The sequence below is a fragment of the Stegodyphus dumicola genome, chromosome 3 (assembly GCF_044657685.1).
Source record: "Stegodyphus dumicola isolate Sdum_Otavi_A_Nest chromosome 3, ASM4465768v1".
Classification (NCBI taxonomy): Eukaryota; Metazoa; Arthropoda; class Arachnida; order Araneae; family Eresidae; genus Stegodyphus; species Stegodyphus dumicola.
Window position 1 is genome coordinate 183307751 of NC_140770.1, and position 18623 is coordinate 183326373.

The 18623-nt window shown below is 33.9% G+C and overlaps 1 protein-coding gene across 1 annotated transcript in view; it reads right to left on the bottom strand.

Moving 5' to 3' along the window:
• The window catches only part of Dys (Dystrophin), a 670989-nt gene that overhangs the window by 12388 nt on the left and 639978 nt on the right, over positions 1–18623 (bottom strand). Inside the window, exons 63-71 of the mRNA XM_085813682.1 lie at positions 17283–17360; positions 11296–11462; positions 8448–8559; positions 5877–6085; positions 4679–4726; positions 4132–4201; positions 3154–3245; positions 1916–2159; positions 967–1093 (exon numbers count right to left, since the gene is read on the bottom strand). Coding sequence (XP_085669808.1) covers positions 967–1093; positions 1916–2159; positions 3154–3245; positions 4132–4201; positions 4679–4726; positions 5877–6085; positions 8448–8559; positions 11296–11462; positions 17283–17360 — 1147 coding nt within the window. The remainder of the gene's footprint in view (positions 1–966; positions 1094–1915; positions 2160–3153; positions 3246–4131; positions 4202–4678; positions 4727–5876; positions 6086–8447; positions 8560–11295; positions 11463–17282; positions 17361–18623) is intronic.

Genomic DNA, 18623 nt, shown 5'->3' on the forward strand with positions numbered 1-18623 from the left:
TAAATAATGCAACAAAAGTGGACCATTTTTGGGAAAAGTTGTAATACCAGTTTCTCCTCCTTCTTTATACTCCGTGTTCCCCACAAAGCAGGTTTAGGGTTGCCAGAAAATAGCAAGGGAAGGCAGGGTTACCACATTTGGCGGAAAAATTACCGATATGCCATAGACGGATGGAGAACCTTCTGGAACGAATTCTTACTGGTTTAGACCAGAATGTTCTCGAACACAAGCCAAAAGCTATATAAATCCCACTGGTATGCGGAGTTAGTCAGTGTGTGCAGAGTTAGAGAGTCCATCGAGTTGATAGTCAGTCAGCCAGTTAGTCGTCGAGTGCATCGAAAGAGTCTCTTAGTGTATCGTGGCTAGTGCATCGTTGAGAGAGTGTGTTAAGCTCCGAGAATGACTGAATCAAGGAGCTGGGAGCTGTACTCTTGTGTATCATTGAGTGCATCGTGAGTTGTAGCGTGGAGAGTCTCGAGATTACATGGAGTTTCAAGAACAAACGAACAGAGTCGGAAGCTGTACTCTAGTGCTTTGCCGTGAAGCTGTCTTCACCGCTATAGCCTGATGGTGTGAAGGCTGTGTCGCTGATTGCTCCAGCATGTTCATAGTACTTCTTTGATGACTGTAACATGATTTTGGAGCTGTCCTGATTAATATTGGCTAAATAAAGTGTGTTTCGATACTTCATCAAGTGCTGTTGTCGTTATTCACTCCAAATCCGCACGAACCCCATAATGTACGAATGTCAAGAGGAAGGGGGGGGAAACGCAACAATATTAAATTCAGAACTGTTATTAATTAAACAACAAAAATGCTGTTAAACAATTTCAAATACTATACAACATTTAACTGAATTTAATCAACTTAATGTTAGTCAAAAATCTTTTATGGTGCTATTTTAATAAACATACAAAATATCGAACATTTTTGATGATGCACTCAGTGTTAATTTCATGCCCTTACCACTATGATCTGATATTTGGCCATTTCTCCTTGAATTTTGCTCGACGATAACAGTACGATTCCATGAAGTTTGAGGTGTTCCATAGCCATTATTTTGAGGATTGCCACGGCCTGGAACTGGTTGAGGCTGTAAGATAAATTCATGATCTATAAATCATTTTACACCACACAAATGATTTTTTTATTATGAAATATCGTAAAAATTTTATAAGAAATATCTGAAATATTAAAAATACATAAAATAATTTTGCAGAATAATGTAATATTAAATTTCATTATCTTTTGCTTAAAATGTCACAAATATTTCAGACAAGATATTTGAATCATTGCTTAAATGATAATGATGAAAAAAAATAGTAAACAAAAGTTTTCTTCGTTAAAATATTTATAGAGAATTATTTTCATGCATGCAATTTTAGATTTATTAAGAAATTTTATTGCAGATCAGATGCCTAGAGATTTAACAAGAAAAAGGTTCTTTTCTTCCAGCTGAAACACTGAACAAATTTCTAAATTTCAGTGCTATAATTGAGGCTCTTTTTAAGATTCATTATGACATTATATGGAGAATATCAATATTGTTTATATGATTGAAAATACAATAGACATGGAAAGTATAACTAATCCTAGATATGAGAAATCTTTCCCTTCTCCTCTTATTAGCTCATTACACATTTAATGATAGCAAATAGGAAAATAAGGCTAAACCCATATGTATTTTATGCAAAGCTTTTTATTTTTTACAGATATTTCAAACCTATACAGTTTACCTATGAACTTTTTATACTACTACAAATCTCAGAAAATTTTCAAATACATTTACTGATAAAAAAATCTGCAATCTGCATGTAAATAAATCTACACAGTCTAAATTCAAGCTGTTTAAAACTTACTGTGTACACCTTTCAATTATCATAATATTAGTTTTAACATATTTTTTTTTTCTTACTTCATCTAAAAGCTGCCTCAAGCGATGTAGCTGTGCTTCTAATTGCCTATTGTGATCTTCTAGAATTTGCATTCTAGCTTCTAAACGACCTTTATGCTGCCTTAATAACTTAGCTTCTGCCAACATCTCTTCATCTCGGATTGGCGTTAGAGGTGTCTGTTCTTCTTCTTCTTCTGTGACTGTTGGTGAAACACTCCGACAGCTTCTAGATCCTTGAAGCCTTTCATATTCTGATTGTAAATGCCTAAAAACCCAATATAAATATATATATTAAAGCACAAATAATACAATTTTATATGACAGAAAAAACATAACCACATAATATAAATTAACAAAAAAAAATTCTTTGAGAGTTTTTAAATGAATTAAAATCCCTTATAGTATACATATATATGCAAATTTTGTTTCATAATACATTTAAATGGAAATTAATCATTTAAAAATCATCAGACATATTACATTATTTTCTGAATATATATAGGAATCCACAAGATAAGTACAGCACATTAACTTAATTCATATCCTTTCAGGGGCAAATGTAAAATCAAATAACTGTATAAAATGTTGCTAAACTTCATCAAAAAATAATTTATCAACATGGTATATCATTAAAATTTTAAATCAAAAAGGAATTCAATTATAACTATAATTCTTGATAACTGATACCTATTAAAAAGTACAAAGATCTGAGAAAATTAAATATTGGTTAAAGTTACAATGATCATCTTGAGTGTTGATAAAAGACACAATATGGTTCTTCTAAAATAATATGGTTCAAAAATATCTCTTAATTTTCAGTTCAGTATGGTTTTTGTCTTATACTAAAACTAAGATTAAATTTCAGTATGATATTCATGGGTTTGGGACTAAGACAAATTTACTAGAAAGTAATCACAAACATTAATTTGCTTAATTCAGTTTTCATGGGGCAAACAGTACAATTTTTTGTTATTTACAAGAAAAACTCATATTTGCTATATTTGTGCTCTGTATACATTACAATTTTAGATAACTGATGAATTATTGTATTCGTGAAAAAATTGCATTAAGCTAATGAAAATTGGTTGAAGTTTACTTACGGAAGATACATATATGAATGGATTGTTATACCAAGGGTTACATAAATGTATTATTTTAATAAAGTAGAATTTTCTCTAATAGTAAACATAAAATCTAATTCCACTGATTTTATTTTAATTTTAAAATATCGCAACTAGCAAAATAATAGCATTTCTTACCTGTTTTCTTCTTCTAATTCATGAATCATTGCTTCCAGCTCTTCTCTTTGTTCAGCATCAATTGAAGCCATAATTTGTGCAGGACTTCTTGGCTGCAAAATAAGCATAAACAAAAATTATATATGTATATGCAATTAAATGGATAAGAAATTGAATACAGTTCCGCCTTAATTATCCATACACTAAATATTAATAAAGCAACACATTTAAATAATAGTGAACTGGAAAAATAATATATGCATCAGAATATAGTTTATGCTACGTTATTAAAGAAAAAATACAAATGAACAATCCTGGAAACCAAATAATTCTTCTTTTCTCTCTTTTTTTAATTATAAAAAAAGATATTTATTACATTTGCTTATGATATGCAAACACAGACATGAAATCAACTTATCAAAATAATTAACAGCTACGTGCAATAACTATATTCCCATGGCAAATGAGTACATGTTTGTTAAACATCTTGCATGCATATTTGTGATATATATATAAAATATCTACACATTTTTAAAACTCTTTTTTAATTTATGAAGTGTTACTTTCTAGAAGCTGATAATTAAAAAAATTAAAGCCAGGAAACTAATGTGGACACACAAAATGTTTCCACCCAAAGTCTGGGTTTAGTTACCAAGACAATCCTTAGATAAACATACACTGTCTTAATATACAAGCTATATCATGCCTTTAATATGTGAAAAGTAAAATTTAAAATTCCTAATTGAGCTACTAGATTCTTAGATGTAAATTTAAGATTATTACATCAACATACAGCTGCCATAATGCAATTTTCAAGAAATCAATTTTTCAATGTATGAAACACGAACAATAATATGATTACTAACTGAAGCAATTGAAAATGATAAAGTTCTAATTTCTATAAAACTGCATTAATTTTACTTCTATAAAATTCACAAACATTTTTAATTACTCCACAGATAAGAAAATTTATACATTTCAAAAACAGAGAGAACTTACCACAGGTAATGCCAGTTCTCCACTCAAGGTCTGACAATACTGTGCAATCAACTGATGTTCATCTTCACTTCTAAAATATTTTTATTCATAAATTTTCATGATAATTTCACAGTCACATTTGTTTTAAACAATAAAATACTGATTAACTTATACATAATATTTAATAATAAATTGGCGAAACTAGGTAGCTGCCTAAGATAAATTTAGGCAAATAAACTGCAGTTAAATATTACAAGAAATTATTCAACTTAAGAAAGATATAGAGAAAATTTATTTTGTCCTTAAAGATGCATGTTTATTTTAAATATACACATATTTAATTATTATAACTGAAATGAGATACATTAAAAACACAGAAACTATCAAAAATTGTAAAATACATTATCTTTCTCACTTCCCATTTCAGAATATAAATGCTCCATATTTGAAATCCTTGCATTTATAACAGAAATATTTTAAATTAATTAAAAAATTTCCCATTCCTGAAACAAAGCACTCTTTTATTTAAGAATTTAAATAAATATAAATTACATAAATGTATTCTTACGAATCTGGCGTTGAATTGCTCCTTGCTCTCAACTCTACTTCAGCTAACCTAAAAACAAAAGAAAATTTTTATAAAATTATGAAAAATGAATTTGTTGAAAAAATTCTTCATTTTTCCATACGATACATAGATTTAAGAAACGTTCTTTTATCAATTATAAAAACAATGCCAATGTTCAAAAATGTTTATAATTTGATATAATGCAAAAAAAGATCTAATTTATGAAGAACAGTATCCACAGCTGATAAAATATGCAGTTTGTTATACATTTGCAGACTGGTTAGACGAGAGAGATAAAATCAGAAAAGGAACAACCTTGTTGCTGGTTTAGTCAAGAACTCAATCAATTTAAAACACAAACAGGTACAGGTCCCTTAAGGAGCAAAGAAGTCTCCAAGACTGGATTCCCACTTACGGGTTTCTTTGCTCCCGATAAAGAAGGACAGTTTGCCTCCAAATCGATTGAGTGTTAGACTAAATCTATGCCAAACACGACACTGTTGCTTTGCTAATTTTATATTTAACTTTGGCATGTTTATCTTCTGTTTTGAGAGAGATAAATTAAAAATCTCATTCATTTCATACAATTACAATAACTAACAAGTTGTGAGCATAATAAATGCATGGCAATAATGTAATGACAAGTTGTGTCAATAATAAGCATATGGTAGAATAATGTAACAACACACTGTATGATGATGAATGCATGGTATTATAATATAAGCAATGGAGAGGCATTTTAATGTTTGTAACTTTTTAGATTCCAAAGCAAGAATTTAAGTATTTAAAATCTAATTGCATCATTACTTATAAAAAAGATGCAAAGATTGAAAATTTAAATTTTGAATTTATCACAATGACTATCTCAAAGGTGAATTATGTAATTTTTTCCCCCCTAATACTTACAAAAACCATTATTTAACTTACTTCTATGGCTTACGTTATATGTAATTTCATTCACAAATTCTGCTACACATTATTAATGCTTTTAGTATTACCAATATCATAAATTGTATATTAAAGGCCTAACAAAAAATGAAGTCAATGTGAGAAAATTGTACTTTAAAAAATAAGAATCTCAGCACAAAACATATAAAAAATGAAGTCATTGTGAGAAAATTTTACCCTCAGGGATTAAAATAAAATAAATAAATAAATAAAAACTTCCTGTTTTCTCAATAATAAAACTATATAATACCTGCTAGCATAAAGTTCAAGTCTGGAATGCATTTCTTGTGATGACAGTGTATGTTGAGGAGATGGAGCAGGACTTTCCAGATCATCCCCTTCTAGAACTGTTTGTACAGGGAGGTAGCCTAGCCTTTGATGCTTTTTGAAGTATCGTTTTGACTTGAATTTGTTCTTCATTATTTTTGTGAAGTCTCGGACATCTTCACCTGATGTTGTCTGATAAATTAAATATATAAACACACACATAAACATACATAACTAAAATAATATATAACCTGAGTAAAAATGACATTGTCTCAGTGTTCCCCAAAAATAAAATAACACATTTGTTACTTCTGTTAATATTTACTGGGCGACTGCAATAAAATTAAATTTAGATTTTGTTATTTGTCATCACTCCCCCCCCCAAATTTGACATTGCCAAATCTAATATTTTTGTCATTAAAAATACTTCTGTAATTGGAAGTGTATGAATACAGCCAACGATTGTAATAATAAAGGAAAGAACTTTCAAGGTGGGTTAGGAGTGTATGTACGTAGTGTGTTTTTAAAGTAAGGGCCGTTTTTGTTGTATACACTAAAACTATTGTATACACAACTATTACTAATAATACAATAGTTGTACACATGGTAAAAGTACTGGAGATGTTATACATTACTGATCGTATATTTCATGATGTAAAGTTTTATAAAAATAGATTTGAGTATATTTTATAGCAGTAAATGGTAAAATAGACTGGTATGTACACATATTTTGTGTATTCATCAATATCCAAAATTTTCAATTTTTCAATGTTAACATTTCAAAATGTTTCAAATTTTTGCACGTTTTTTAACCTGCAAATGAAAAGAACCTTTGAATAATATTTCAAATCTGCGTTGTTATAAGACAACTATAGGTACAGACTAAAATAAATACCCCTCTCACCCAAAAAAGTTTTTAAGTTACTCAAGTTTTATTAAATGCATTAAAAATTCATTCTTTTTGAGAGATAAAGCCAAATGTGGCTTACGCACTTAAAGTACGAATGATGACTTTTTTCCCGCTCATCTAAAATGAAAAACAGGAACAGAAAAATAGGTTGCTATAAATTAAAAAGTTCGCCAAGTAAATTATTCTTGGCGCAAACTGAAAAAAAAATCCGAAAAGATAAATTTTGGAATTTCTCTGAAAATTTCGCACCAAATTTTACAAAATTTAGGCATAATTTGAGTCGTAGAATCGAAATATGGAAAAAAAATTGCAATGTCGTTTAAAAAAAGTCAAATTTTGTGTCAAATACCTATGTTAGATTAACTGCTATATATAAATCTAATATGTACCCTAAGTCGTGTTTTCGAGACATGAAAAATGCAATTTGAATTTTGCCAACTGCCCAGTTAAACGATAGACATAAAACTGTCCAACCCTCCTCATTTTCTTTTTAGTCCAAAGGAGCTTTGTCCCTGAAGGTCTACTGTTTTCATTTTGCGATTTTGCGTTGAATCACTTTAAACAGCAAATCACTTTTCAAACTGTTGCCACCAAATGTTAGAGTCCTGCATTATATTTGAAGAAATTAAATAATGAAAAATCTGCATAAATGTATATATGTTTTTCGCATTGTGATACAGTAACAGTACCTAGAACCATCGAATTTTGAATGACATAATCCTCCTACAAATGTGGGCATGTGGAAGACCAAATTTGAAATTTGGAATTTGCTTTACTATGGATTTCATATTTTGTAACACTTCAATGAATTTTTGATTAACAAACTCGGTGATTTCAAAGCGAGCAATGGCAAAACTGTATGAAAAAACCCATTTTTATCTCCATCGCATGAGACTCTGTATCAGAAACTCTAAAGATAGACTCATTTTAGAATTATTTTGCGATATTGCTGTTGAACTGAATTTTATGGTTTAAGTGCAAACAACATGCTATTTAATAAATAATAGTAACATACAAAACGTTAAAAAAACTATCCTTTGGACATAATTTAAAATCTGAAATCCTTCAGTTTTTTTTTCCCCTCAATTAAAAAATTTTTATTTTATAATTTGGTGTTGTGCTGCCCCACAAAACGAACTGTTAATTCAAGCTTCGCACGAAAAGAACAATGAATATTCGTGTCGCTGTCCAACGTGTTAAACCACAAAATTTGTATCTATTTTTATAGCAGATGATTTCTTTGGACTCTCTAATAAATTAAGTTCAGTCCATACAGCACTTTTCCCTTTTTAATGACACTTCCATTCACAAACATTTTTTGGGACTTGTTTAAGTTTGTAACACTCAGCTCAACATATATAATCATTTTGCAGTCCTGGAAAAGCCTTTTGTGAATTTTGAGAACTAATAAAGTTTTCCCAGAAGGTCTGCAAAACCTTACTACTACTGTTTTAATATTTAGGCAATCTTTAGATTTGTATATGATATTCAACAGTGTCAGAAAAATGTTTCTACAGATATTTTATTTCATTTTCATGCTTTATATTACAATATAAACTGGTATAAGAAAAATAAAATCAACATTCATATTGAAAGTTATAATTCAAGATTTACAGTTCAAAACAAAAAGTTATAATTACTTACAGCTGTGCAATATTCTTGCATAGGATGTGTGAGCTTATGATTTTTAGCTTTTCTACCAGAGAAAAAGCAATTCTGACATAAATCGATATTAAAACATTTTAGACAACGATACCTGCAAAATAAAGCATTATATAAAATTTTTAAAAAATCTGAAAGTTAGGCATTAAATTAATACAAATATTTAGAAATATTAAGTTTTAAAGAAATCAAATATATACTAAAAAATAACATGCCAGAGAAACTACACACCTTTACAATATATATTGCAAGTTTAAAAGAAAAACGGAAAATCTGACTTAATGTTTAAATTTAAATCTTTATTACAGTACAAAGTCTTTAATCCGGACTCCTCAGGACTTCGGCGATTCCGGATTAGAGGTTTTTCCAGATTATAGATCATCAATTTAAAAATCTGGTAAGATGGCATGTAGAAATTATAAAATTAAATATATGAAACCTAATTTATGAAATAAAGAGCAATTAATATCTAAAGGGTATCAAAATTTACAAAAAAAAGCTTAATATTTATTTGTTTACTTTATTAAACATTTCTTTCAATGTAAGTTGTTTAAGTTGTTTCATTTTTTGTGCTAATACTTCCTCTTTAATTCTATAAACAGACATAATTTCTTGTTCAGTTCCACTGCTCAAGTCCTGTAATTGCTGTGTCGAGAATACCGACTAATTTGTCAATCGAAATTTTTTCGTTTTCAATAACCTCTCTGTTTCTTCACTATTGGAAGCGGTACATCGAAACATGCTTTCGCTTTGTAGATCCTTTGGCAGCTCCAGAATCGGAAACTCTTTTCGACATAATCGAAAGTTCAAGCTTACTTTATATAGCTAAGTATAAAATTGCTCTAACAGTCTGCAAAAAATAATAAGCCGGATCCAATTAGAAGATTAAGGAACAATGCAATCTGCAACATTAATTGAAATAGATAATTAGATAATTTTAGCCTAGCTTATCCGTTATATATTAAACGTGCATGCATAAACGTATTATGCGCATGCACAGAGGTTTTATGTGCAGAGGTAAACGCATTGCATTTATGCATGTGCATCATTATCATCACATTATGAACAATAAAGATAATACAAATAACTACATACTTTCAGTGCCTAAGCTAACAAAGCCCAAAGCCCTAAGCCCTAGGTTTCAGGAGGCTAGGCTTCTTTTATATTTCCCAATAATCCTGTTTTTTTCCCCTTTATAAAAGCAAGGAAAGTGGACATTAAGGACACCTGAAACAGTGCTACCACCTAGGGCCTAAGACTGGAAGTACATATTTAGATTTTAAATTAACCATCCTTACAGGTAGATAAAGCATTGGTTTTTACGAGGGCCATCCAGGAAGTAGATTACGTTTCCGTCTGTGTCCGCTAGGGGCGGGGCTAGCGCGGCCATCTTGGGGTCAGAGCGTTGCGCAGCTCAGTCTGCATCTAGCCGTGCTAGTGAGAGGTTCGTGCTGTGCTCCGTTCAGATACTGTGACGGTTTGAAATGTCTGCGTTAATTGAAAATCCCGCGAGCTGCGAGGTGCGCTCAGTAATAAGGTTTCTGACTGCAAAAAACTGTAAACCGATAGAAATCTATCGGCAGCTTCGTGAAGTGTATGGGGACAACATTATCACTGAAGGTGGAGTGCGTTAGTGGGTCATAAGATTTCAAAATGGCCGAACCAATGTTCACGACGAAGATCGAAGTGGGAGACCCAGCATAGTGACCGCCGAACTTCTCAAAAAAGTCGATGCTAAAGTCCGTGAAAATCGAAATTTCACAATAACGGAACTTTCTTTGAGTTTACCACAAATTTCGCGAAGTTTGTTGCACGAAATCATCAGCGAAAAGCTTGGTTACCACAAGTTTTGTGCAAGATGGATTCCAAAAATCTTGACAGAGGACCACAAAAATCAACGAATGGCTGCAGCGTTGAACTTTTTGGATGCTTACCATAAGGATGGTGACTCTTTACTCGATCGCATCGTTACTGGTGACGAAACATGGGTGAAACATGTGAACTGTGAAACGAAATTGCAATCAATGCAGTGGGGCCACACAAGTTCTCCCCAAAAACCCAAGAAATGCATGCAAACAATGTCGGCAAGGAAGATGATGGCGACTGTTTTTTGGGACAGAAAAGGTGTAATTTTGGTGGACTTCCTGGAAAGAGGTACTACAATAAACTCTCAAAGGTATTGCCAAACTCTCCAAAAACTCAGAAGAGCAATTCAAAACAAGCGCAGAGGAATGTTGAGCTCTAAGATCTTGTTGATTCACGACAACGCCCGGCCCCACACGGCAAATGTCACTCATAAAGTTCTTGAATCTTTTAAGTGGGAGTTGTTTCCTCATCCACCGTACAGTCCCGACCTGGCACCGAGCGACTTCCACCTATTCCCAGCAATGAAGAAGTGGCTGGCTATGCAGCGTTTTGATGACGACGCACAGCTGCAAGAAGAGGTAACGAAGTGGTTGAAGGCGCAGGCGGCCGAATTTTTCGACGAAGGAATTTCCAAGCTCGTACATCGCTACGATAAATGCCTTAATTTGTATGGTGACTATGTAGAAAAGTAGTATTTGAGTGTGGCTTTCATCTGTATATAATAAAATTTGTTTCCTATACTTTGTTTATTTTTTTATTCCAAAACGTAATCTACTTTCTGGATAGCCCTCGTATAATGATGCACGGGATAATCACAGAATTAGCTGATCCAAAAATGCATTTAACTATATATAAGAAATGATGAATAAGGAATACCTCTTAAAAATCAACAGTGAGGTTTAAATTTAATTTATTTGCATCGCAATAGTTAAATTCAATGTTTAAATTTCATAACAGTAGTTACCTAAATCCAACTATTGGATACTGTTTACAAATATTGCATTTTGCCTGATGTTTAGCAGTTTCTGCTGCAGCCATCCTATGAAGAACTGGAAGCCAAACTAAAGATTGAGGTTCTTGTTGCAACCATGTTAAGAAATGACTAGCTTGGATTTCTTTCTGATTTCCCGCCTAAAATATAAAGAAATGAGCAAATATAAAACATATGAATTTGCAGCAACCATGCAACGAACTTTTAAATTAAATGTTAACTTTGTTTTTTTCTTGTATAGCAGTGCTGCAACTAAACTCTGTACTTTTCTCTCAAGTGAAGTGAACTGATTTGTTGTAGTTAGTTCTTCCTCGTGCTTGTGCCATTATCGCTAGCGTGCATATACGCTGCATGATATGTTTTTGTAGAATGTTCTTTTTTTTTCACTATGTAAATTAAAAATAAATGTGATTGATTGAATAAGTAGCTTATTTGTGAATACACAGAACGCAACCTTGCCGTAATTGGTGACCTATGGACGAAAAATAAGTTACGTTAATTGGTCACATGCTTCGCTAAGCCTTGCTGTGGTAAGCCCATCCCACTGTGGCGACTTCGCTTTCTGGATAATTACGATTATTTTGTTTCTGCTTTCCGGAACCATTTCCACATACTAGCGATGCCTCCACCCGATCAGCAGAGCCAAGTAGCGAAAGTTGCACTTCGCATTCCACCTTTCTGGAAAGCTAACGTGCGGTTGTGGATCGCACAATGTGACAATGCCTTCATTTACAGCGGAATTACGAGTGATGAAACGAAATTTTCTGCTCTTATAGCGAATATAGATGCGGAAACTCTGTCGCACGTCTCGGACATTGTACTAAACCCTCCGGACTTGGACAAATATAAAAAACTGTCTGAGAGGCTCATCAGTGAATTTGAAGATTCTGAACACCAGAAAATTAAAAAACTCCTCACTGAACTCCAGTTGGGGGATGAACGGCCTAGTCATCTCCTACGGAAAATGAAAGAGCTTTCTGGGAAACAGCATAATGATGACTTTTTGCAAAATTTATGGATGCAACGGATGCCAGCCCATATCCAAACAGTTCTGTCTGCTTCTTCTGAAACACTTGATCAGCTAGCAATTATAGCTGATAAAGTCGCTGAGGTTGTTCAACCTAGTGCAATCTGTGCTACTTCTGGAGCTGGAACATCCTTGGATCCCAATGCCATAACAACTGAAACCCTAGCCAGGCAGATCGAAGAACTTACACGCCAAGTTTCTGAACTTTCCCACGATCGGAGGACAACTAGGTTCCTGAGTCGCTCAACCTCTCGCTCCAGAAAAAGTAATACTTCCAGTAATGTGTGCTTCTATCATAACCGTTTTGGTGATAAGGCACGCAAATGTGCTAAGCCTTGCGCGTACCAGCAGCAAAAAACCCTGTAACTCCCGTCTTAGCTGGGATGACGGAAGTATCCAAAAAGCCCAGTCGATTATTTCTTCACGACAGGAAGACTGGTCAAAAATTTTTGATCGATTCTGGTAGTGAGATCTCAGTGTTACCTCCTTCTCCTAAAGATAAGAGAAACTGTTGTGAAACATTTGCCCTTTTTACTGCCAACAATTCTAAAATTCCTGCATATGGATTTGTGCGCAGACAAGTCGACTTGGGTCTCCGGAAGCCCTTCTCATGGACATTTGTGATTGCTGATGTAACTTCTCCTATCATCGGTGCAGATTTTTTGAAACATTTTAATCTTCTTGTTGATTTGAAATGGCAGTGTCTTATAAATCCTGAAACTTCACTGTTTACTTATGGCAATGTTGCTCACAAAAGCCAACCTTCTATTGTCACAGTTTCTGTTAATTCAGATTATGACTCCTTGCTTTCTGAGTTTCCAGATATAACAAATCCTACTCTAATTAAGCAGACTGTTCCTCTTAACACAGTGCATCATATCTTGACTCGTGGACCACCTGTGACTTCAAAACCGAGACGACTCCATCCGAAGCTGCATGAAGCAGTGAAATCTGAGTTCGAATTCCTCCTGGATCAAGGGATAATCCGTGCTTCCAAGAGTCCATGGAGTTCACCATTGCATGTCGTCCTTAAGCAGGATTCTACAGTTCGTCCGGTTGGAGATTACTGCAAGCTGAATTCTGTGATTGAATTTGATAGTTATCCTATTCCGTACCTTCAAGACTTTGCTCATTCACTCTACGGTAAATCCATTTTCTCAAAAGTAGACATCTAAAGCATTTCACCAAATTCCTATTGCAGACGCTGACATTCCTAGAACAGCAGTGACAACCCCATGGGGTCTCTACAAGTATACTCATCTGTGTTTTGGCTAAGTGAATGCACCCCAAACCTTCATGCGCTTTATGCACGAGGTCCTAAGGGGTCTCCCATTTTGTTATGTTTATCTTGATGATATACTATGTTTTTCAAACGATGCAGTGGAGCATAAGAAGCACTTGCATGCTATATTTCAAAGACTGAGTACTTATGGTCTCAAGTTAAATGTTTCAAAATGTGTGTTTGGTGTCACTGAGTTGGAGTTTCTTGGTCACCATATAAGCCCAGAAGGGGTTAAAGCCTTGCAAAATAAAGTCCAAGCAGTCCTAGATTTTAAGTTGCCTGAAACTATTGGTAATTTGCGTAAGTTTCTAGGCCTAATGAATTTCTATCGTAGGTTTTTGCCTCATGCAGCAGATAACCAAGCTTTGTTAAGTGACATCCTAAATGGTTCTGGTAAGAAGAATTCAAAGAAACCAATTATTTGGACTTCGCTTGCAACAGAGGCTTTCAAAAAATGCAAACAAGCACTAGCTAATGCCACGTTACTTGCTCATCCTTCTCCAACTGCCCCACTTGCCTTGCATGTAGATGCATCTGATCATGCTATTGGTGGTGCATTGCATCAGGTTGTGGACTCCAAATTGCAGGTTTTTTCTCGAGGAAGCTCAGTACAGCAGAAACTCGGTACAGTGCTTATGACCGGGAGCTCCTTGCTGCTTATGCATCCATTCCCCATTTCAGACATATGTTGGAGGCTAGAGACTTTGTCCTCTATACTGATCATAAGCCTCTGTTATATGCTTTCCATCAAAAGAATGACAAGTGCTCTCCACGCCAGGTGAGGCATTTAGATTTCATCTCGCAATTCACAACTAACATACAGCACATTCCAGGGCCTGAGAATATTCCTGCAGATGTCATGTCCCGTATAGCTGCCTTAACTCTTCCTGCAGCAGTTGATTATTCTGAAATAGCTAAAGCACAAACATTGGATGATGAGTTGAAGTCCTTACTGTCATTAGACACATCCCTGCAGTTAAAAAAAATTACTCTCCCGAAATCAAACATTGATCTATTCTGTGATGTATCGACTGACAGAGTTCGTCCCTATGTCCCAACACAGTTTCACCAGGATGTTTTTGCCTCATTACACAACATGGCTCACCCTGGTGTACGCAGAACACAACACATTGTGCGGTCACGATTTGTTTGGCCTAAAATGTTATCGGATATAGCAGAATGGACCAAGTGTTGCATCCCATGTCAAAAGGCTAAAATTCATCGCCATTCAAAAGCACCTTTGGCAAGTTTTAAGGAGCCTTCTCAAAGATTTGACCATGTTCACTTGGACCTTATAGGCCCTCTCCCTCCCTCAAATGGTTATTCTTACTGCTTGACTTTAATTGATCGTTTCTCTCGATGGCCAGAAGCTCAACCACTCAAGGATATCTCTGCTCAAACTGTTGCAGAAGCATTTTTCACATGCTGGGTCTCCAGGTATGGAGTGCCCTCTACTGTGACAACTGACCAAGGATGCCAGTTTGAAGCTTCACTTTTTCGCTCTCTCACTCATCACTTGGGAATTCAGAAATCCAGGACGACTAGTTACCACCCCTAGTCGAATGGGTTAATAGAGGAATTGCATCGACCTCTTAAGACTGCTATCAAGTGCCATGCCACTGAGCGGTGGACTGAAGTCCTTCCTGTGATTCTTCTTGGTTTTCAAGCTGCTTTGAAAGAAGATTTGGGTTGCACACCAGCAGATTTGGTTTTCGGCACCACCATTCGTCTGCCTGGGGAGTTCCTGTAAAACAACCGGTTGACACCACAGATTTTGTCAGCCACTTACGTGCACATATACAAACACTTCGCCCCATACCACCCAAGAGACATGGTGATAGCAAAGCCTTTATACACCGTGATTTAGCCACAGCTGCCCATGTTTTTCTTCGTCATGATATGGTGAGACGCCCACTTCAACCTCCTTATGATGGACCATTTTTAGTTGTTCGTAGAACAGAGAAGGTCTTTTACCTAGACATAAATGGCAAAACTGTACCTGTATCCATTGATCGTGTACAGCCAGCTTATGTTCTGAACAGGGATAAACCAATCGCTCCACCACCAACTTCACCTCACCGTTTGCAGGGCACTCTGGTACATGATTTGCCACTTAACCCAGATACCCCATCAAATGAGTGTTCATCTGATATCACCACTTCAGCACAGCCTGCAACAAAGGTGCAACCTAAGACTACACGTTCTGGGTGTCATGTTCATATCCCTGTACGATATCGTTGACACTGGGAGGGGAGTATGCAGCAACCATGCAACGAACTTTTAAATTAAATGTTAACTTTGTCTTTTTCTTGTATAGCAGTGCTGCAACTAAACTCTGTACTTTTCTCTCAAGTGAAGTGAACTGATTTGTTGTAGTTAGTTCTTCCTCGTGCTTGTGCCGTTATCGCTAGCGTGCATATACGCTGCATGATATGTTTTTGTAGAATGTTCTTTTTTTTTCACTATGTAAATTAAAAATAAATGTGATTGATTGAATAAGTAGCTTATTTGTGAATACACAGAACGCAACCTTGCCGTAAATTAATATAAATATAAAGAAATGTAACTGTAATGCTGCATGCAATTACATGTTATAAAATAATATGCAGGTGGTAATGATTATGCATAAAAACAAATGTGGAAATACACAAACATCATATACAGATACTAAAATAAGACTAATTTAAAATTATGGCTTAATAATCTTAAGATACATATATAAAGAAAATATAATTCATGAACCAGATATACTAATAAATAATACTATGTTCAATACATTAATGAAATGATATTTTAAAATATACCGTGGAAATTATTTAATTAATTAATAGACATTTTGTGTTAAATGTGACATTTTGACTTTTCAGAGTCTCTCCACCAGCAGCTCTGTTAGATACATGCTTGACTTCACACACTAGTTGACTAGGAACAGTGAAGTTCCTAAAGTGTGGTCATGGCTAATATCAGTGAATGTACAGTGGTTGGCCACAGTGAGATTCCCTAGCCAGCAACTATTTGAAAGTGATACATAGGAATACATAATATCTCAGTTAGTTGGGAGAAAAATCGCTTTTGTGACATACAGTTCTTTTCTAGAACATTAGATTCTCCATTCTTAAATTGTGTAAGCGAGGGGGGGGAAATAGGATAGTGGCATAGATATTTTATTTATTAGATTACTCTGAATATTGGATTTTTTACTGTAATTAAAGTTTTATGTATATCACTAAACAGAAACATAAAAACCAAAAAATAATAAACAAAAGAATAAATTTTACATATCGTAGAAATATTAAATTTCTTCAAGAAATAAAATATGTCTATGATTACAGTAATAAAAAATTACATAAAAAAGCAGGGAGGAAGCAAAGTCAGACTAGGTATTCTCACTTTTACATTTGAGCAAGGAGTTCTGCCATACAATATATAGTTAACTAAGATATAAAAAATTTGCACAAGGTACATAGTTATAAACCTAGACTCACTAAGGCAATATCTGTTTTGAAATATAGCAAGATAAATACAAATTCATTAGATATTAAAGAATAATTCAAGAAGTACTTAAGCATTCAGTAGAATTTCTTTATAAGAATTTTTTAAGAATAAACTACAGATGATTATAACAGAAATACTAACTATAAAATTAATTACCTTTTCAAAACAGCTTCTAACACTAGGTTCAATGTTGCTTCCACCAAAAGCTGCTATTTCTCCAAGAAGACGAGGAATCTTAAAACATAAAAGTAACTTAAAAGCTAATAAATAATAAGAATTTTACATTATATTTAGGATAATCAAAATGTTCATATTTTTTTATAACTATATGCTACACATGTGTCCAAAAATTAAGGAAGCAAAATTATTGCCACAGAATCTGATAAGTTAACTTGCAGTATACACATTAGAAAACAGATGAATATGCAGATCTCGATTTTACATTTTGGGGTCATGAAGAAACTCAAAGCATGTGAAATGAAAATTAACATTATTGCAAAACTGTCTGAAACTCTGAATGTAAAAGAATATATCTGTATATGTGACATTTATATAATGCTTCAAAGATGTCATCTGGATTATTTTAGACCTTATAAGGAAGCTGAAAGAAGGAATCTAATCATCAGAATTGCAATACAGTTTAAAATCTTATGAACTGTTATCTCCTGGTTTTCATAAATGTTTAAAATCATTAAAATTCCTAGACACTTTGCTGGAGAAGGGTTTTTTGAAATATACAAGACAACAAATATTAGTGGTATTAGCTGTATGCAGTTGACACTATATGGGCAGCTAACATGTCAGGACACCTCTTCTTTAGCAAGGGAATACGGATATATGCAAAAGAGTAGCCTAGATTTGAATTAAGTACATATGCTAAGAACAAATTTGTGTGATGCTCGCCAGTTAATACCACAGAAGGTGTTTACTGTAGTATCAGACTCACTAAGGCAATATCTTATTTACTAATGACAATCAATTCAATTTAAAATTGGATATTGGATTCAATACACCAGTTCATTTGACACGAGCATACCAGCAGGTAATACAAGAAAACTGTCATTATGGTGGTGCTGGAGTAATGGTTTAGGCGATATCATAACTGATTTATATATTGAACTCCAGATGTTGGATAATAATATGATGGCTAGCAAATGCTACTGTAAAAGGGTTACTGAATATTATGTTCACTTTCTGTGTGGTGACAATGGTCAAGCATTTCATTTTATAGATGATAATGCCCACCTCATCAGACTAAAGTAATGGAGAAATCTCCTCAAATATACACATGTTTCTCAAAGAAACTGGTCTGCGTGCTCTCCATACCTCAAACAGACTGAATATGCATGGGATATTATGAGAAGAGGAGCAGAGCTTAACAGTTTTTTTGTCAAAAATTAGTCAAGCAAGGAATGAAAATCTGCATCTGGAAAGAATGAAAATCAGCTAAAGAAGGAACCACTCAAGTTGTCCCAGGAGCAACTAAACCCCATAGTG